Consider the following 21,762-nt stretch of genomic DNA (forward strand, 5'->3'; position numbering starts at 1 on the left):
GAGAAACCAATTAAATAATTTGAAAGCAGCAAGCTGATTTTCAAATATCAGTGTCCTTAATTTGCAAATATTTTAATACACTTTTTATAAGACCAGAACACATACATGCAACTCATCTACTACTATCCCTCATCTCCTTGAAAATGTCTTTTCCTGAGAGTGTGGAGTTGCCTCATCCTCTCCTCAGCACTTCTCTAATCAATCCGGGGAGAGCATTTTGGGCACCTCTGCCGGAGTTGACTTATCTGTGGCCGTGGACTTAGACCAAACTAACCGACTCATAAATCAGGACTTCTGCAACCACAGAAGGCACGAACTAAAATACGGGAATTGAAAGATGTTAAACATGTTTACTACTTCTGCTTTCTTTCTTTTATAAAAAAAATATATATTTTTTGATTTTTTTTTTTATAGAAAGGAAGGGAGAGAGGGATAGAGAGTTAGAAACCTCAATCAGCTGCCTCCCGCACACTCTCCACTGGGGATGTGCCCAAAACCAAGGTACATACCCTTGACTGGAATTGAACCTGGGACCCTTCTTTCACTGAGCCAAACCAATTAGGGCTATTTCTGCTTTCTAACTTAAGTTTTAACCTCCTTTACTTTTAATAAGATGAAAAATGGTAAGTCTGTACTATTTTCCGAATAAAAAAAAAAAATTCTTCGTTCATCATTAATGAAAAAAACACACACCACAAAATTAGGTTTTAAAGTATGTAAAAATCTGGGATATGTGATACCAGGAAAAAGCCAGACTCTTCAAGCCTATTATAATGACTATATGTAACTTTAATTCCTTATATAATTTTATTTTCTACTAATCATATTTATATAATATATAGTTCTATATCTACACCTATTAATGCAATGTTTTTAAATACAGGGGTGGGCAAAAGGAGGTTTACAGTTGTTCATATGGAAAAAATATATAATACAAGAATAAATAATGCCACAAGAGTATGTGTTTTGAGTTCTCACAACTATAAACCTATCTGTAGGATATATTATTTATAAGTAAAATCATTAAAGCTGTTAATAATCTTATACACTTTGAGTTTCTATGTAAAATGACATATTATTATATCTATCCAGAAATACATTCATTCTTTATCTTCACTCTTTTATAAGAAGATCAATAGTGACTTATCAATTTCAACAATGATGGGCGACTTTGACATATGTCATACCTATAGGATAATGGGGAACAGAGGGGGAGAAGGCTGATTGAAGGTCTTGATAACAATAATACACTTCTAGAACGCCAGGAGAAACTATAAGAACAAGGTATTTTGGGTTAACGTGGAATAAGCTGCTTCCAGGTTAAATGCTGAGGAGTTCCATAAATACCTTGAGATTTGTTATGTATGTTATCATCCATAAAGAGAGAGAATCGCCCGGGCCAGGTGGCTCAGTGGGTTGCAGCATCTTCCCCTACACCAAAAAGTTGCGGATTTGATTCCTGGTCAGGGCACATACCTAGGTTGCGGGTCCGATTCCAGGATGGGGAACATATGGGAAGCAACTGATGGATGTTTCTCACATCGATGTTTCTCTCTCTTTCTCTCTTTCCCTCTCTCTCTCTCCCAAAATCAATAAAAACATATCCTCAGTGAGGACTAAATCATAAAAAAAGAGAGAATTGATGGCAAATCTGAGATAAAGTGCATTTAAGGTTGTGATTATCCAAAGCTTTGTTTTTCTTTTCCATAAAATGTGACATTAGTTTTTCCTTTGCCAAACATTCTCAAATTCATCAAATAGCACACCACTCATATAACCTTTCTGGTACAGATCATCCAAGGTTAGTGGGCAGAACTAGCTGTGTGTGTGTTTTTTTTTTTTAAATCTTTTAATTATAGTAAGCCATAGCAGCCTCTATTCTGTACTATTACCTATTAGTTGAAGAATGACAAGATAAGGTAAAGGAGATATTAGCACCTGTATTAGCTTCTGACTTGAATGCAGCACATCCTTCTGCTTCCAGACCATTGCACTAATCTCACTACCTGTCCTAAATCACACAAGCTCAGATAGACACGTGTATATATTTTAAAAAATGGGTATTCACACCAGTGATATGAATGATAATTTTTCTCTACAGAGAAGGTGACCCAGGGCCGCTTTATTGTACAATAAAGTGACCGACCGGTTTTCTCTCAAATGTTTACAGGCTCTTTACAGGATTAAGTTATAAAGCATATCAAAAATTGAGGCCTAAATTACTGATGTGATTTTTTTTGCACGCGCATGTTACAGATTTGGTGTTTAAGTTACGCAGTCATGCTTTGATCCTGCTGTGGGAATTCTCTCCTGAGACTATCTACTTACTGGCCTTTGCTGTTTATTGGACGTTGGATCTCTCACATAAATAGTTCGGTCAGTATTACGTACTGGTTGCGTCTTCAAATCTACTCCATCATCATTCAGACGGTCTTTGCTTTTTGATTTTATACATCCCATATTTCCTGTGGGAATAGAAAAGCAATGACATTATTTTACCATCCTACAACTGGCATCAAGCCACCAAAATCTCTCCATTAGTGAAGAATAAAAACAATGCATATTTCTTCCTTGCCAGAGAGAGTTTAACAAACTCAGATGTGGAGATGGTTTACCGACCAGCCTGCTTATATATTCATTTGTTCAACAACTATTATATTTATAGTGCATCAATGTCATGTCGGCAAGACATGGTCTCTGCTATACAGACGCTCAGATTCTGTGGCAAACATGTGTGAATTGGATTTACAGTACGGTGGTGAGTCAATAACAGAGGATGCACGAGACCTAGGGAAGGACATCTAACTCATGCAAGAGGAAAAGGCGGTGGTCAGGGGAAGCATCCTGCAGGAAATGCTCTGTGAGTCAAAACGGAAGTGACGTCAGCCAGGTGGCAAAGTCAGCAAAGGGATTCCAGGAAGGACCTTCACATGCAAAGTGCTGACCCTAAGATAACACGGCCCCCTCACAGGGAACTAGTTCAATCTCAGTTCTTTAGGAGCCAGTTCATTCTGAGGGGTCAGGGCACTATTTCTATAATGTGGACCCCCCCACACCAAAGGGACGGTGTGGAAGGCCAGGAGTTAGGCTGCAGAGAAGAGGGAGGCACACCTCAGGGGCAATGTTGAGGAGTTTGTTTGCCTCCCCACCCCTCTACCCCCAGGGTGAGTGACACAACATGTAAGGTGAGTAAGAGGCTCGAGGCTTCGCAGGCAAGCATGACTAAGAGGTAGAATGCATGGACTCTGGCCCCAAATGAAGGTGGCTTGGGAAAATGGCAGGGGCCTTCACCAATACGGGAAACAGAGAGGAGACACAGGCATAGGAGAAAAGACGCTTTGTAGGAACATCCAAATGATCAAACCCAGTAAGCTTCCCAGTAAGATGTGTGTCTGCGGAAACTAGGAGAGATGGCAGAGCTATAGTCACAAAGGAGGGCATCAGCAGGCCATGACCGTGCTAAAGACTCCGGAGGAAGACCTGTGGCCAGAGGGGGTTGTGCTTGGCCAGTGCAGAGGGACATAACCCTGCTTCTAAACACTAATGTCTTTTATTCATTTATTCAACTGCCACTAGGAATATATAGAGCACCCCATCAAGTACTCTGGGGACTTAAAGATGTTTTTAAAAAACTGAAATCCGCTATGAATCTTGCCTTACAGTATAGCCCCCTGGTCAAATCTGTTATGAGCTTCATCTGAACATCCTATGGTCACCAGCATCCCCTGGACCCTGGGACCCCACAGAGCAGATTCCCTGGACACTTTCCAGGAAGTTCTCCGGAGGCTCCGTGGGGGCCGGGCTCTCCCGTGTGACCTGTGTCATTCTGAAGCCCGGCCATGTCGGGATCACCGCCAAGAATGTCAGAGAGGGAGAGATGATTTAGAGTTTGGGGAAGGCGGAGTGGCACACGTAGGGAGTGCCTCCCGGGGGAGGGACTGTTCTAAGCAATCTCGAGAGCCCCTCTCTGGACTGCCACCGGCTTGCCCTGTGGCCGCAAGCGTCCAGGTGGCCCTGGGGCTTGTTTATCGTTTCATCCTGAGGTGGAGCCTCCACAGAACAGCCACGCCTCTTTCTGAAACTACTGAGCTGTAGTTCCCAAAATAAAGGGGAAGCAAGTACTTCTTTAACTCAAAACAGCACGTATTTTTCATATGCTAAAGTCTCTGACATGAGCATGGGTTTTAAAGTTGATTTGGAAATAAGCGAGAGGAGTTTTAGAGTTGATGGGTAAAAACAGGTGAGTTCTTTGTTCACTAGTCCCAACTCCTCCCTCACCCCCCTTAACTCCCCCCCCCCCCAAAAAAAAGAGCAGTGTTTAAAATCAGCTGTAAATCGGTGCTGGTTACATGGCGGAATATGGTGCAGCATGGAAGAGGCCTCCCAGCGCAGGCCTCCCGGCACACAGTGAGCTCAGGGAAGGGGGTGGGGGTGGGGGTGGGGGGAGGGTGAGTCCTGGTGGATAGGTAGGGCAAGCAGACACAGGAACCTCACCAAGCCTGGGCTGCCCCTCCACTTCCCCCACAGGTGCCTCATCTCCCTCACCCTCCCCTCCCCCTTCCCTTGTCCTCTCCCTCTAGAGTTCTCTCCTGTTTCAAGTTCTCTATAAGGATGGCAGACAGATCTTCACCAGCCACCTGATTGAAAAGATCACCCCTCTGTCCACGCCTCATAAATTAGTTATCTTTCTTATTACAAACTACATGCCGTTACATGGTGGCTTATTTCTGGTCAGCTCCCAGCCCCTGCACAGGGCCTGCTCCGAGCACGGGCTCTGGGAACATTAAAGAATGGATGGAGCCGCTCTGGGTGCTGCCCTTGGGGCTTCCTACCTGCCCCCGCCCCCCCCCCCCCCCCCCCGGGCCCCTCTTGCCAAAGTGGGGAAGGGGAAGGGAAAGGACCCTTCCCGGCCAGTTGTTATTTTAAGAGAGACAGAGACCTCTAGAACTAACTTCTAGTTTATAGGAAACACGGAATTTAGAGGAACAAAATAAAAAATCCTCAACGTGTGCTAAAGACGACTGGTCTGGATACTTCAAAACATACAGGCGAAGGGATGGGGTGGAGCTATTCCATGTTAAGAGAGACTCAAGAGACAAAATGTGTGAACGTGGAATGAATCTGGGGGAGAGGGGGTTACACCTGCTGGGATAATTGGGGAAATCTGAAAACGTTTGCACATGATATTAGGGGACTGTGTGTTTTATAGGTGTGGTCATGGCATTGAGGGAAGTGTCCACATCTCTGGCGATGCATGCCAGGTGTGTGGGCATGAAGGCTCAGGGGGTCTGCAACTTTCAACACTCCAGTCAAAATGAACCAAAAAAAAAGCAAAAAAAAAAAAAAAAAAAAAAGCAGAGGGGCATGGAGGAAAAAGAGGGGACAAATGTGGCAAAATAATAAAAAATTCATGAATTTAAGTGAGAATATTCTTTCATTGTTTTCTGCCGATTTGAAGTTTTCAAAATAAAAGGTTGGAGGAGGTGCAATAAGGGGATATTATAAACAACTCTCTGCAAAAAACTTTTTCAAAGTGTTAGACACCCCTGTAGCGCGCGTGTCTGTGTGTGTGTGTGTGTGTGTGTGTGTGTGTGTGTGTGTGAAGGCAGAAGATGAGGTCAGAAAAGTGCTGTACAGGTTTTTACTTTTGTGCCCTGTCAGTAGTGTGGCCTTTATTTGTAGCTGTGGAGAGGTTTCTCACTGGGGAAAGGACATGCGGGCATCTGTGCTTCAGGGCGAGGACTCTGTGGGAAGAAGGAGGTGGGAGGGCTGGAGTGGGGACGCCAGAACCAAGGCCTCTGGGGGTGGAGGTGGAGGTGTGGGTTGGGAGGGTCCAGACAGAGAGATGACGAAGATCCCCAGGGCAGTGGCCCTGGAAAGAAAGATGAAGAATGAAAATAAAAAGCAGTGGATGGGAGAGCAGTGGTGACAGTCCAGGGACTATCACTTCCTTATCCTTCGTTCATGTTTTCCCTCCCTCATCAGTAGGGACACCTGAGAGCCAGAGGCATGTGTTGTAGATGAAAACAACTCAACACGGCTCCACAGGCAGAGCTGCTGCTGCTCAGGCCGAGAGGCGGCTTCTTATGCTGTGGGACAGGTGCTGGAAAAGTGTGGGACACAACACAGACGCAAAAGAAACTGAGACACGGGTTCCATGTCTGCAAGTGATAGGAGCTACACTTTACAATGATTCACACCTTGGTACTTTTTAATTAAACAGTTATCATTTTCTGAGCATCTCATTTAATCCTCAAAGAAGTCATGTGAACCAAGAATCATTAACCGCACTTTACAGAGGCGTAAACTGAGGTATAAAGAGATGGAAAGTCTGGCCCAGAGTCACAGCGGCGCACTAGTGAGGGTGGCGTTTGGACTCACACACGGCTTTAAGCCTAAGGTCTTTTCTCTCTTTTTTCCTTCTTATATGATGGCTCTTTAGAAGCTGGTCATTTATCTGCTTATTAATGACAGTAAATAAAGAGATTATAGTTATAGCCTGCTTCTTTCTTAAAAGGATTTGAAATGCTTTTGGGGGAAAACATAAAAAGACAGCGATAAATGAATAAAATGAAAACAGAAAACCCAAGCCAAGGAAGAGAGGTCAGTGCAAATGTGGTAGCAAAGTGGGTACCAGATAGGCTGTGGCAAGTTCCTAACAGGAAGGAACGAGGCCAGCGGGAGTCACGGGACCTCATGGCAGGGAGGGGTGGGGGGAGGAGGGAGGGACAGACGGGAAAGTGAGGCCCTGCAGAAGAATTGTAAGGTTTCTTTTCTTTTTAAATTTTTATTATTATTATTATTATTGATTTCAGAATAGAAGGGAGAGGGCCAGAGAGATAGAAACATCAATGATGAGAAAGAACCATTGGTCGGCTGCCTCCCGCACACCCCCGAGATTGCACACCCGCTATGGGGGATTGAGCTCACAACCCGGGCATGTGCCCTTGACCGGAATTGAACCCGTAACTCTTCAATCTGCAGGCCGAGACTCTATCCATTGAGCCAAGCCGACTAGGGCGAATTGTAAGGTTTCTTATAGACTCCACATAAAGTGCTGTGGGTGATGCAGTTGGCAATGCGTTCATGTTTTCTAACAGTTACATAAAGGGACATTATATGTGGAAACTTTGCGTTAATAATGGTAATAGTTAAATAAAAATCTAGATATGTGCCCTGACCAGGAAGAGAACCTGCAACCTTTTGGTGTATGGGATGACACCCAACCAACTGAGCCACCTGGCCAGGGCCACGTTTTGTTTTTATTATGACTTAGGCATTTTCTGTCCTTATTACAGCAGCCGCCAAAAAGAAACAAAAACTTAAAAAACAAAAAAGCACTTCACCACAACTGCCCAAAACAAATACTTTAATTTGCGTTGAGTTTTCCCAGCAACAAGTGAATTTTTCATCCAAAGGCAATTCATTGGGGGGAGGGGAAGAGGGTTTCCTGAAGTCTTCTTCCTCCTGTTACTGGCCTTCTCTGGCCTGATCTTAAAATACAAGTAGTCACTCTGGAGTAACCAGAAAAGTCTGTGAGGGAAGGAGACAAAAGGGGAGAGGGGAGAAAAGGGAGGAGCAGGCAATTGTCTACTTTGTGCTTGGCACAGAGGAGGAACGCAAAACCCAGAGATAAACCTGTACAGGTCATGGAAGGTCTTAGGTCAGTGGTTCTCAATCTTCCTAATGCCGTGATCCTTTAATACAGTTGTGGTGACCTCCAACCATACAATTATTATTTTTTTTTTTTTTGCTAATTCATTAACTGTAATTTTGCTACTGTTCATGAATCGTAATGTAAGTATCTCTGTTTTCTGATGGTCTTAGGCTCTACAGCAGTGGTTCTCTACATCGCTAGCAGGGTCGCCTAAGAACATTGAAAACAGTTATAAAGTAGCAACGAAAATAATCTTATGGCTGGGGGGTCACTACCACATGAGGAACTGTATTAAAGGGTCACGGCATTAGAAAGGTTGAGAACCACTGTCTTAGGTGAACTTGGTCTACCAGCTTCAAAGCTGCCCAAGGCCTTGCAACCTCTGTGTGGAGTGAGCTCCATTCCCAAAGGAGTTTTTGTTTTGTTTTGTTTTTTTAATTTTCCAAAGGAGTTTTTTGAATTAGAAAGACAAGAGAAAAAGTGAGGAAGCCCCAAGGACAGACAAGCAGATGGTAATAATCCCAAACAAGTGATCTGAGCTTCGAAAGTAGGTTGAGTTTGGTTCAAGGATCACTCCGAGGCATTCATCCCTAAAATAACATCCTCCAGTTTTCATACTTGCATTCCGGGACCAGCTGTTAGCTCCAGAGATTTACTTTGCCCACCCAGCCAGAAACCCCCGATTGTGTTCCTTCTCACTTTCAAGAATGAAACTTTAAAGACGTGTTTAGAGAAGCCAAGTCAATGAGAGAGCTGCCATGTTTTCCCCAAACATTCTATCACAGAAGAGGGGGTCAGAACAGCCTCCCTGGTGTCCTCAGAGGGTGGAAGAGAAGAGAGTGGCCAAACTCAGCTCCACAAACAACTCCATCAATCTTGAGCTTAAGTAGTTGTATTTTATTTTGGTCAATTTTCCTAAACTCCTTTGAAAAAGAATTGAAAAAGGTGTATAACCACACTCAATCTAGGCAACTATGATTTTCCCCCTCACTTACTATGGTAATCATTTTCAAACATTCTTGATATTTTTCCTCTATGAAGCCCTCAGAAAGCCATTGTTGATACAGTTGGTAAGCTGATGACCCAAGTCTGCTTGGCTCCAAACCCTAGCTTTCTTACTTGACCATCCTCTAACAGAAAGCCCTCCCTAAGGGAGAGAGAGAAGCATCAATGTGAGAGTGAAACATCAATTGGCTGTCTCCTGCTTGCTCTCTACCAGGGATTGAGCCCAAAACCTGGATATGTCACCTGGCCAGCCACCTTTCCGGACACGGGTCAACACCCAACCAACCAAGCTACACCCGCCAGGGCCAGGGTTGAAGAATTTTTAGAAATTAGTTTGATTCTCTCTCATCATTGATGTTTCTGTCTCTCCCTTCTCCTCTGAAATCAATGAAAATATATATTTAAAATAATGCATAGTTTTTTTTAAAAAATAGAAATAATATTAAAGAAATAAGTCTTCTGGTAAATTGGAAATTTTGGTACATTTATCAAATTGGCCTTCAGGAAAATGGCTTTTAGAAAACTGATCTAAGTAAAAGAAGCCAGTCAGAGAAGACTAGTACCATATGATTTCACTCATATGTGGAATCTAATGAAGAAAATGAACTAATAAGGAAAATAGAGGCACTCAGAGAGAGCAGGCTGAAAGCTGTAAGGTGGAAATGGAGGTTGCTGGTGGGGTGTGGGGTGGAGGAATTGATTAAAAAAAAAAAAAAAAGAGAGAGAGAGAGAGAGAGTAAAATACCTCATGGACAGAGACAACAGTGTGGTGATTGCTGGGAACAGGGGGGTAGGGAAAAGTGGAGAAGTGAATAGGGGGGATAAATGGTGATGGAAGGAGACTTGTCTTGGGATGAATATACAATACAGTGCACAGATGATGTGTTATGAAATTGTGCACCTGAACCTGTATAATTTTGTTAACCAATATAAATTCAATTAAAAAAAATATAACATTTCACCATAAAAAAAGAACACTATATAGTCATTAAAATATTTATATATATATATATATTTATTGACATAAAAGATATTTAGAATATATCTAAGTGAAATAAAAGTTTAAAAATGGTACATATGGTAGCATTTTTGTGAGGGGAAAAATATATAAATGTGTAGAAAAAGTCTAAGAAGAAATATCCTAAAATATAATGTTTATCTAAAGGTGATGGTATTGCAGGTATTTCTGGTTTTGCCTTTCCAAAATTTAAAATTTTCCTACTATATATTTATATGTCAAAGTTAAAGAACATCAGGTAATATGTTTAGTTATTCTTACTCTAAAATTTTAAAAGACATTTTCCATTTTGTATATGTGTATAAATTACATATGTACAACTGCCATACAACATATTTTTGTTATACACATATAGAACATGTAGTATATAAACACATGTATTTGTGCATGTAGATACATAAACTTGCGCAAAAATTCAAATCATGTTTGAAAAATTTTAAACAAAATAAGAGAATCTGAATGCACGATTTAAGGTCCTTCACACTCTAATACTCTGTGGGAGTGAAGAACTTGGAGAAGATGCAGGTGGAGCCATAGTCCTTGCTAAGAATTTAAAAGGAAATGAAGCCAAAACCGGTTTGATTCAGTGGATAGAGTGTCGGGTGTCGGTCTGCGGACTGAAGGGTCCCAGGTTCGATTCCGGTCAAGGGCATGCACATTGGTTGTGAGCAAATCCCCGGTAGGGGTTGTGCAGGAGGCAGCTGGGCGATGTTTCTCTCTCAACAATGTTTCTAGCTCTCTATCCCTCTTCCTTCTTCTCTGTAAAAAATCAATAAAATATATATAAAAAATGAAAATAAAAGGAAATGAAATGGAAGTTGACAAGTCATGGAGATTTTTCCCAGACGTAAGGAAAAATGCTGGGTGCTCAAGAGGTGCCGTGTGCTCTGGAGGGACGGCAGGGCTCTGCCTGGTGTCTCAGGAGGTGGCAGCTTTTGAAGCCATGAGAGGCAGGTCCAATTGATACCTACCAGCCCACTTCTCTGTGAGTCCTAGCAGAGTTAGGAGGTCTAAGGGGAGGCAGTTCGAGGTAGAAGAAACAGGCTGTGCAAAGGGCCCATAATTGGAATGAGGCGAGGGGCAGAAAAGGAGCTGGGAATGGCTGGAGTGAAGTGAGAAAGGGCCTGAGTAGCAACAGAGAAGGCCTGGGCCCTGAACTTATGACAAGTGCATAACTGACAGCAAATACAGCAAAAATATGGGTGCCATTCCCCTGGCTCAGGGTGCAGTACGGAGCCTCTCCCACATGGCTGAACCCATTTGCATAACTCTTAGTTGAGCAATTTCACACAGAGGAAGAAAACGGGGGATTGCTGAAACAGTGGGGGTTTTTGGGGTTTGTTTCTCTTAACAATAAAAGGGAACACTATGAAAACAAGATGAGCTCACGGAAACTTATGCGTCACAGGGCAATGTGTCGCTTAAAGGACCAGAGAGGACATTAATCGTGGCGTCTAATAACTTATGTACAGCCCACCAAGAAGTGCGCTAACCCCCCAACATTTTTCTAGCCTCCTATTTTTATGACCAATGATCACAGCCACCCATATTGAAAAATGTATATAATTATGGATTGATATCCCACTTTCTGAGTTGTCAGCTTTTCATAACTTCCCAGAACATCAGAGAAACTATTATGAAACCAGGAAAAAGTGAAACGAAGCCCAAGGCAGCCAAAAGAAAAAATTAGTTACTAAAAGACTTTATTTTCACTAAGGGTAACAACAAAAGCTCCTCATTTAGAAATATATGGTGAACAGATAGCTCAGATATAGACCCGAAGAAATGTAGTCAATTGAGTTTAACAAGAAAGCATAGTCAATTAGGTGGAGAAAGGGTAGTCTTTTCAACAAATGGTGCTAAAAATACTGGACAGCCACAAAAATTATGAATGAGATTTTTTTTTTAATGAAAATCAACTCAAAATGGATAACTTATCTACATGTAAAATGCAAAACTATGAAACTTTTAGAAGATAACATAGGAGAAAATGTAGATGACTTTTTAGATATGGCACCAAAAGAATGATCCATGAAAGAAAAATTGGTAAGTTAGATTTCATTAAAATTAAAAACTTTTGCTTTGTAAAAGACAGTTAAGAAAATGAAAAGGCAAGCCACAAAATGATGGAGACAGTGAAAAGATCAGTGGTTGCCAGGAGTTCAAGAGGAGGGAGGGAGGCAGGGATGATGAGCTGGAGCACAGGAGATTTTTAGGGCAGTGAGCTATTCTGTATTCTACTGTCACGGTGGATGCATGTCCTTAATCAGTGGTCAAAACCCACAGAATGTACAACACGAAGAGTGAACCCTACCGAAAACTGTGAACTTTAGTAAATAATAATGTATGACTATTGGCTCATCAATTGTAACAGATGTACCGCACTAATAATGCAAGATGTTATTAATCAGGGGAAACTGGGGTGGGTTGGTGAGTGCCATATGGGAAACTCTCTGTACTTTCCACTCGATTTTTCTGTAAATCTAACACTGCTCTACAAAATGAAGTCTATTCATTCTTTAAAAAGTATATTGTGACAGAATAGGCACTGGTCCACATACTTTTGAGTCAGTATTTCAGAAAACAGATATACTCCGGTTTCTCTCCAGATTGGACAAACGTTTTGCCTTCAGCTAAAACAGATCCTCAATTTTGAAAAGGCTATTGCCTTAAAGTACAATATTATTTCCACTGAGAAAAGTTGCCCACATCCATATAACGTGTTCCTCCTTAACACCCAGTATTCTTTACAGTTACCAAAGGCAGGCTATTGCCTGCTCTGCCTTAATACTTATGATGTAAAACACACTGGGATTTCCTTAAATCTTCTAAACTTAATTCCCAAACTTACACCATTTTAGCTTAGGAAGATAACTGGTAAGAGCAGGAGCAATCTATTGATGTTTAATGATAAAGTCATTATTCCTAACATTATACATATAGCCATTTACAATAAATGCAAAGTACAATTAGATTAGGCTTTTTAAAATGGCACAACATACATCCACTAATGTAGCCCTGAGTTTACACACAGATATCTACATATGAACAGGACTATATCATCACTTAGTAATTCTGTAGAACCACCACTCTCAACCATTGTTCCATAAGTCAATTAAATAAAAAATAATATGGTAGCAGGTACATGCACTTCATGGTACCATTCAAAGACCACTGTAGAGCTGTTGGCATTGAGGTTATGAAAGTGGCTGGATCTAGTAAGTAAAACTGGGTTGGGCAGCGAGGAAGGTAGGGCAGGATATGTTGACGCTTTTTAGTTGTTTTGGTTTTTAAGTTATGTGCACGTATCACCTTGAAAGTGGTAAGAATTAATATTTTCAGGGTGGCTAAAAGAACTATGTAACTAAATAAAAAGTGTTTATAATGCAATTTTTACAAGGCAAGATAAAAAGCTTCATATACATTAACGATTACATTTGTAGAAAAAGTTTGGAAAGGAATGTTAAGATCAAATTAAACCAAAATTAAAATAAAACACTTCTATGCTTCCACAATGAGTCAGTTTTTATTTTTCTCGTTTCCATTGCCAAAATATCGACAACAAGCCACCATGTTTTACTTTTACAAAAACATAGTTGTAAAACTAAAAACCAAACACAATGAGCCACTTATAACCAGTCACCCCCACCCAGAGTGGCCTCTTCCATGTTCCCATTCACTGGGAGACAGCAACTTCTAGATGGTTCTGTCCTGCTGTGATCCTTGCTGTTACAGCAGCTGCAGCTTCCTCAGACATGAATGGGGTAATAGCATTCATCCCCCTGGGGCGATAGTAGAGCTTAAATGTATCCAAGGGAGATCAAGGCATAGAAAGCCCTTCTTCCTTAGCCTGGCACCTACATGAGTTTGTGGTAAGAAGTATGATGGTTAAAAGCCAGGCAGCGATTCTAACCTGGAAGACCAGTGGTCAACAGGGTCAAAACTTTAAACACAAAGACACAAGCTAGAATGAGAACTGAAAACCATTCTCTGGACTGGGGTTGAAGACAAAGCAGTGACTTAAATCAAGTTAGTGTTAGATAGGAGAAGTGGGTTGGAGAGGGTCACTTCAAACTTAATCCAGGAGTGTAAAAGTGAAAAAGGAAACTGGAAGCGAAGGCTGGGTCCAAAATTACTTTCTTAACATAGAGATGGCCGAGAAGTGTCATAAGATTGAGGAGAAGATAAAGAGATGGTAAAGAACAGACCTGTACTGCGCTTCCCAAACTGCATGCCAAGGCACCCCAGCAAATTCACAGAAGTGCCTGGGGACATTTCCAAATTTCAAGGGAAACGCCATGACATCTATCAGACATCATGATAACTACCCTCTCAATGTTTTAATATAACATCCTGTTGTATTCCTATCAACAACCTCAGACTTGTACTAAGCCAGGTTTTCTATAGTTGCTGTGATAAAAACCAAGTATGTATCAGGTGAAGATAAATATGGAATAGAAAGTGAGGATGCTAGTGTTCAAATATGAACCCAAGAGTTGAGAAGTTGCGTGACACAAGTATACACATCACATTAGCCGTGGTCATTTAAGAATAAATCACAATATATATGTATGTACTTTTTTGCTTTCAATGCATGTGTATTATCTTTTCAAATGGTATTAAGTTGTTATAACAAATATGTATGAAGTTGTTTGAACCTAACTACCTAATGCAGTGGTAAGCAAACTCGTTAGTCAACAGAGCCAAATATCAACAGTACAACGATTGAAATTTCTTTATAGAGCCAAATTTTTTTAACTTAAACTATATAGGTAGGTACATTGTTATTAACTTAATTAGGGTACACCTAAGCTGGCCTTTGCTAAAAACTTAAGGGGCTCCTTAAATTTTAAATCACTCAAGCAGAATGACAAATAACCTGTTGAATTTAGTTTTCTCAATGAAAATGTATCATTTTCCTCACCATTCTAGTCAACTAAGGCTCAAAACCTCTGTCATCTTTGTGTCATCTACATAGAGTTTCATTCATTAGAATCAACTCTTCATCACACCATCAGTTTCACAATTTTTGGTTTCTAGGCTTAAGAAGAGGCATGGACCAGATAAACAGTGTATTCTGATGTTTTCCCCCTTAAATATGTCTTTCTCTACCAAACCCTACATGATAGTGTTTACTGAAAGATCCACTTTACATGTCACTATTCTAGGTTGTTACAGTTGCCTCCTAGCTCGTCCCAAGGGCAGTGGTCGGTAAACTCATTAGTCAACAGAGCCAAATATCAACAGTACAATGATTGAAATTTCTTTTGAGAGCCAAATTTTTTAAACTTCTTCAAAATAGATTCGCCCAGGCCATGGTATTTTGTGGAAGAGCCACACTCAAGGGGCCAAAGAGCCACATGTGGCTTGTGAGCCGCAGTTTGCCAACCACGGCCCTAGAGCATCAGTCTTTCCCTACTCTTTGCTCAACATTGTGAATTATATTTTCCTCCTTTACATTAAAAAAAAATCTCCAAAGACTGCCTTCTATTATTTAGCGAATTAAATGAGTTAATGCATGACTATACAAAGAACGGAGCTCAAACACCGTGATGTCCTCTCATTCATTCCCTTCTGATCACTTCTCTAAGTCTATTTCTCCACAGCATTGTTACGAGAATTTAGATTACAACACATTACAAGACCTATTTCATCACCTGTCCTCATGTGATTGTGAGCAGAGATTTTTGTCAGTTCTGTACACTGTTGTAGTGCCAGCACAGAGAACAGTATTTTGTACCTATAGATGTCCTACAAGCATTCATTTGTTGGATAGAGTATCCAGTATGATAAAGGCTCAATAAATGTTAGGCACTATTATTACTATTATACCACCATCTCTAAATATCACTGCATTGCCAACGAGACAAAATTCTCAAATATTCAACTTGCCAGCCACAGCCCCTCAGAGCCTGGTCCTAGTCTGCCTCGCCACCTCACTTATGTTACACCCAAAGGACAGTTCCTGTCATGGACAGATATTTGTATTTATTAACAGGGCAGCAGCATCCTGCCTTTGCGTCTTGGCTCCTACCCACTGAGGCAAATCTACCTATCCTCCCTAGCCTAATCACACCCCATCTTGCCAGGTCTCCCACTGCCTACAGCCTTCTCTCCCTCTGGCTTCTTCTCCCTGCAATCTATATGGAACGTAGCTACAAGCCCCAGAACATCTCTCTCAGCACTGCTTTATGTCATTACGCAACTCTTGAATTGTCTGTCTGTTAATGTGCATAAGGCTCTCTCCTCAACTAGACAGCAAACTCCTAGAGGGTAGGCACTTTTCTATTCCACCGCCTTGTAGACCACCCTGCTTCCACACTGAAACATACACAGAACCACCACCAAGCTACCAAGTCAGCAATTAAACACCATTTGTTGAATTAAAGTTGAACTTAGAAATCCCATTGACTATACTTTGCAACCAGAAGCCATTCTATAAGTAGGACCCATTGTTTTTTGTTTTTGTTTTGTTTTGTTTTTTAAAAAATATATTTTATTGATTTTTTACAGAGAGGAAGGGAGAGAGAGTGCTAGAAATGTCAATGAGAGAGAAACATCGACCAGCTGCCTCTTGAACACCCCCTACCAGGGATGTGTCCGCAACCAATGTACATGCCCTTGACCGGAATCAAACTTGGGACCTTACAGTCCGCAGACCGACACTCTACCACTGAGCCAAACCGGTTTCGGCCCCATTGTTTTTTTGTTTTGTTTTTTTCATTAGCCACATCTATCTGGTTTATAATAATAGATAATCAGTAAATGTCAGTTCCCAAAATGGTTTTAGACATATCTAGACCATGACAACAACCAAAATGTCCCCATTAATTGAGAATCTGTAATCATTTCAAGAAGTTGGGCTAAAAATCTCTACTTAAAAAAAATAATAATTTTCCTGACATTAAGTAGCAAAGGGCTTCAGGATGAGGAAATCTGAGTGCAATCTGGTTCCTCTATTTATTATTAGCCTTAGAAACATCAGCAAGTTACTTAAACTTCATTTTACTCATCTGACGAATGTTGATAATACCCCTCCTTCAAGCGTTATCGTGGGGATTAAATGAAATAGCATGTGTTCAATGCTTCTCTCACAACAAGTGAACAATGTTACTTCCTGTTTTCCCTCGTGTCCCCCAAAACAAGGAGAGCCGGATTGCAGTGATATTATCATACCTCAGTGAAGAAAGGCTCGTATGACCTTTTACACAAACAGAACTGTTAAATCAGGATTGCAGAGAAGGCTTTATGAGTATGGATTCTACTAACGACAAAAGCACCCCAGATACTTTCTGATGAACTCCCCGATCTGCACCTCAATTCCAGCCCTCCCTTTGCTTTACTGAGAGCTAAGTGGCCCAGATTTCAAACCATTCCCCTGCTCACACTGGGCTCAATTAGTCTGCTAAATCCCCCATATTTGGCAGAGAAACCAGTTCTGTACCATTTGCAGGTATTTCTTTTTCAATTGGCTTGGACTTTTTTTTTCTCTGATTGTGTCACCGAGTAAAAATTTAAGAATTCTTTTTTTTTTTTTTTTTTTTTGGCCCTGGCCACGTGGCTCAGTCAGATGGAGTGTCAACCCGTACACCAAAAAGGTTGCAGGTTTGGTTCCCAGTCAGGGCACGTACTTAGGTTGAGGGTTCCATCCCCAGTCGGGCACATATGGGAGGCAGCCAATTGATGTTTCTCTTTCACATTGATCTCTCTCTCTCTCTCTCTCTCTCTCTCTCTCTCTCTCTCCATTCCTCTCTCTCGAATCAATAAAAACATATTCTCAAGTGAGAATTTAAAAGAAAAGGGGGGGGGGGGAGGGTTATCTTTTGGCCCCAAGGCATTTTAGATTGAAGGACAAAGGAGACAGAGGAGCAGAGTGGGGACACAACACAGAATTACAAAGCTGCCTCTAATCAGCTGTTTTGCCTTCGGACCCCTGTCCCAAGCCTCATACCTCAGCCAGTGTGCATCCAGTTACTTGTCCAAACTGGCACATTCCCTCTCCCCATTTCCCCTTGGCCTCTTGGCCGCCTCCGTAGCCGGCCTCACGCTGGCAGGAAGGGGAAGGGGACTCAAGGACTTGGGGCTGGCAGAGAGGGTTTTCAAGCAGCCCCGGAGGAGGAAGTCCCTTGTTCCCACAGACCTGGGCTTCTCTTTCTCTGGGTGTGTTTTCTCTTTCTGAAACCAGGAAGCTAAATTTGCCTAATGGGGTGAAACCCAAAAGGATTACAGATTCTTTCTTCAAGACTCTGCAGGGGCCTGCGTCCATCCCATCCATCCCCCGTGTTAAAAGCAATTTGCTTCCTAGACATTGGCAATGGTGTAAGGAACGCCTGGGAGAGGTAGGTGCAGGGAGGAGGGGGGTCAATGGGGAAAAAAAACAGCTGTAATACTTTCAACAATAATGTTAAAAAAAATTTTTTTTTAAAGCAATTTGTTGCTGAAACCGGTTTGGCTCAGTGGATAGAGCGTCAGTCTGTGGACTGAAGGGTCCCAGGTTTGATTCCAGTCAAGGGCATGTACATTGGTTGTGGGCACATCCCCGATGGGGAGTGTGCAGGAGGCAGCTGGTCAATGTTTCTCTCTCATTGATATTTCTAGCTCTCTATCCCTCTCCTTTCCTCTCTGTGAAAAATCAATAATATATATATATATATATATATATATATATATATATATATATATATATATATATATATATTTTTTTTTTTTTTTTTTTAAAGAGAGAAAGCAATTTGTTTCCAAATCACGCTGACAGAGGAGAGGTTTCCTGGTCTCCTCAGTGGAGCTTATTCTATTCCATTATTTGTATAAAAAGTACTATATGAACAGATCCTTCAGAGTTATGCTTCCCATTCCTCTCACCGAAACTCTAAAAGTGCAAACCCCGAATTATATCTGTTTCCTAAAATGACAAAAATCAACATTTCATTTCCCCCTTTAGTTCCTACTCTCTTTTAGTTCAGAATCTCACACCCATTCTTCACATTTCCGTTAACCAGCCGGGAACGCCAGCAAATTCTGCTTTCCTTGCAATAACGGAGATCCTCTTTCTTGCCTGGCATTTCTGCTAAGCGTGTGTTCTCCCACGGTATCATCCCTGGCACTCAACAGTCTCAGTCAGGAACGTCTCACTAATGTCATCTGTTCCCATGAAAGCCACCTCCCCTGGTCTCAACCTCCAGGCAGGTGCAGAAGCCTCGCCACAGCCCCTGCCTGGCCCCACGAGGGAACCCGGGTGAGATTCACTCAGAATCTCAGTGCAGTCAGGTGGTGTTTGTCAAAGAACTGTGGGCCTGGGCTAGGCTTGAGTCCCAGGTTACTCCTTGACTTTGGGAAGTCATCTCATCCCTCCGTGGCCTCATGTGGAAAACGAGGAAATTGCTACCTCAGGACGAACTGAAGCAATACACTCAGGATGCAGAGTGAGCACTCGGTCTGGAAGGGCTCTTGTCCATATCACTTACATGTAGTGCCCTACAAATGCCTTATTATTCCTTAACAATCCTTCCCAGGTCTTTCATTCTTAATGCTCTTAAACACAGGTTCAGCTGCACCGGCAGTAGGCCTACATTCTGTATTTGCTCTAGCAATCTAGAAAGCCATGATCCTTCACCCTGGCTGCACATCAGAACGAGCTGGGGGCTGTTAAGGAAAATACATGTACCCTGGTTCTACTACAAACCAGTTGAGTCAGAATTTCTGGGGGTTAGGCCTGGGCATCAGTGTTTTAAAATCTCCACACCTAAACAAGTACCTGGAAGTACTTTTAGGCGGTGGGGAAAGCAGTGAAGGAAAAGCAGGGTGACAGGAGGGGGGGGGGGGGAGGAAACAGCCACGCGCACCCACATTGGGGTCAGAGACAGACTGGCGAGTGGGCTGAGCCGAGGCAGCATCAGTGGCAGATCCGCGAGCCGCTGCGGCCCCAGACCACCCGCGTTCCTTCCCGCTGCAGTTTTGCTTGCTCAGCTCTTCGTGTCATTCTGGACAATTTTGTGCAATCCCTCAGCTTCCTTTCCATAATTCCCCATTTTTTGCTTAAGCTAGTCAGAGGAGGTTTCCATGGAAACCAAGGAAACATCAACTAATGCAAGTTATTTGGCTTAGTCTTATTTATGTAGTCATATTTGACAAATCAGGTAATCCGGAGGAATCTATTACCGTTTCCACCACTGAGTATCCCAAACACATTCCTTAGCTTTTTCCGGGCCTACGTCTTCTCATCGCTTGGAAAACAAACGAGCCAAGCAAAATATCCATGTCTTCCAGCTCAAATTCTACATGTCTGCGACTCCGCAATCCTTTTCGCTTGTTGAACAAGTAAGAGTGACACTGGAGGTGTCCGGACACTATGTCTTTGTGTTAACGGAGGAGAATCACCCAGTGTGCCTCTAGTTCGGGAACTCTTCCTCTCCTCCTTTTCTGAGTTCATACCACCAGCTTGTTAGCATCAGCTTCTCCTTCCTCATTCCCTCAACTTCAAGTATGACAAAATATTATCAGTGTATCAATATATAAGAACTTTTAAAGAGTAGTTTCCAAATCATAACTCTCCCTGATTTCGGTCATACTCCAAATGAACAGAAACCTGATTTCTAATTTCTCCACCTGATGCAACACACACACACTCACTCACTCACACCCAGCTTAAGGCGGCATTTATTCTGCACAGTCTGAAGGACAGTGTTCGCAGTCCCACATTTAGAGCCAGCTGGAGGTCAGGCTGTGCTCTTCTCTCAGGGGTGGGGACACTGTGACATTCAGGACATGAGGAGGGATTTATATCTTCCTTTACATCTGGTTCAGGAATCACCATCAAAGACAGGATACCCATCGAGAACAATTGTTCCAGTGTAACGGTCCACAGCCGGCTGCCCGCGGATATAAATATGTCTCCATCACTCTGGGGTCTGCAGTTCGCACACGCCCTTCCAGAGTAGCATCATGTTTAGAAATCAGGCCTGAATCTTTCTGTCACTCAAGCATACTAACAGAGTCCACAAGTAGAAGGCTTAGCCTGAGAAGCGCTATTTTTAAGTGAGAAGATCAGACTGTGTATCTGTGTACAATGGGAACCAACCTCATCAATTCCAAAATTTACTGACATTAAAAGCACATTACTGTTGAACACCCCTAATAAGTCTCTCCAATGTTCCCTTTCTCATAAAAATAAAATGAATGTTTCTTTAAAACCACTACTTCTTTAACCAGTGATCAACTCAATAAATTTCTTCCTGAAGTCTTGGTTAAAAAATAGGACTATCGCAAGAAATAATTTACCATAAAGTATAACTACCAAATTGACTTACTCAAAGTTCTATGTTTTCCTGAATCTGAGATACACCGATTTTATAGCATTATTTTGTGGACTGCTAAAAACAAAGAAAAAAGAATGACTATCCTTTGAAATAAATCAGTTATGATAGCATTAACTGTGATTTCAGAGGGTAATATAAAAATATGTGTGTCAGAGCTTGTACTGTAAGTATATACTTATTGAATATCTATTCTGTTATTTGAGAAATAATAATCCCTTTTCTGGGTTTGTTTGTTTTTTCCCTTTTGGCAGTACTACTTCACATTCTTTTGAAGTAGGGAGAATTCAATTATTATCAAAGTAAGTTTTTTTTTTTTTTTTTTAAATCAATCTTTATTGTTCATATTATTACAAAGGTTCCTCATTTCTTCCCCCCTCCACCAGGTTCCCACCCCACCCTCTGCCCCCTCCCCATCCCCCATTGTCCTCATCCATAGGTGCACAGTTTATGTTCAGTCTCTTCCTCCCTCCCTTTCCCCGATAGTAAATCCCTTTTCAGATAGTAAATCTGTTACTTAGCATTTTCTCATATCAATAATACCTCCACATGCCCAATGATACACTTCACACAAAAGACATTTTCAAATAGGTCAACCAGCCTCATCCAGGCCCCACCCAAGGCACTCACAGATCAACACCCCAGCGCTATACTAACTCAACACATCCAGATCTAAGCCTTCATCACTTGATTCAGCAGACCCTCAAGTTCCTGCAAAAGTTTCCAGCCATGTCTGAGAGGCAGCCGTGGGCAGGTACAGGCGAGAAGCG

The 21,762-nt window shown here is 41.9% G+C and overlaps 1 protein-coding gene across 2 annotated transcripts in view; it reads right to left on the reverse strand.

Moving 5' to 3' along the window:
• The window catches only part of LYN (LYN proto-oncogene, Src family tyrosine kinase), a 100,564-nt gene that overhangs the window by 48,389 nt on the left and 30,413 nt on the right, over positions 1-21,762 (reverse strand). Inside the window, exon 2 of one of the 2 annotated variants that reach the window (XM_084864910.1) lies at positions 2,392-2,465. In XM_084864910.1, coding sequence (XP_084721036.1) covers positions 2,392-2,460 — 69 coding nt within the window. In that variant the 5' untranslated portion in view covers positions 2,461-2,465. Of the gene's footprint in view, positions 1-2,328; positions 2,466-21,762 lie in introns of both variants that reach the window. The other variant, XM_084864909.1, reaches the window with a different exon arrangement.

Source organism: Pipistrellus hanaki (assembly GCF_964339955.1).
Source record: "Pipistrellus hanaki genome assembly, chromosome: 17".
NCBI classification, from domain to species: domain Eukaryota; kingdom Metazoa; phylum Chordata; class Mammalia; order Chiroptera; family Vespertilionidae; genus Pipistrellus; species Pipistrellus hanaki.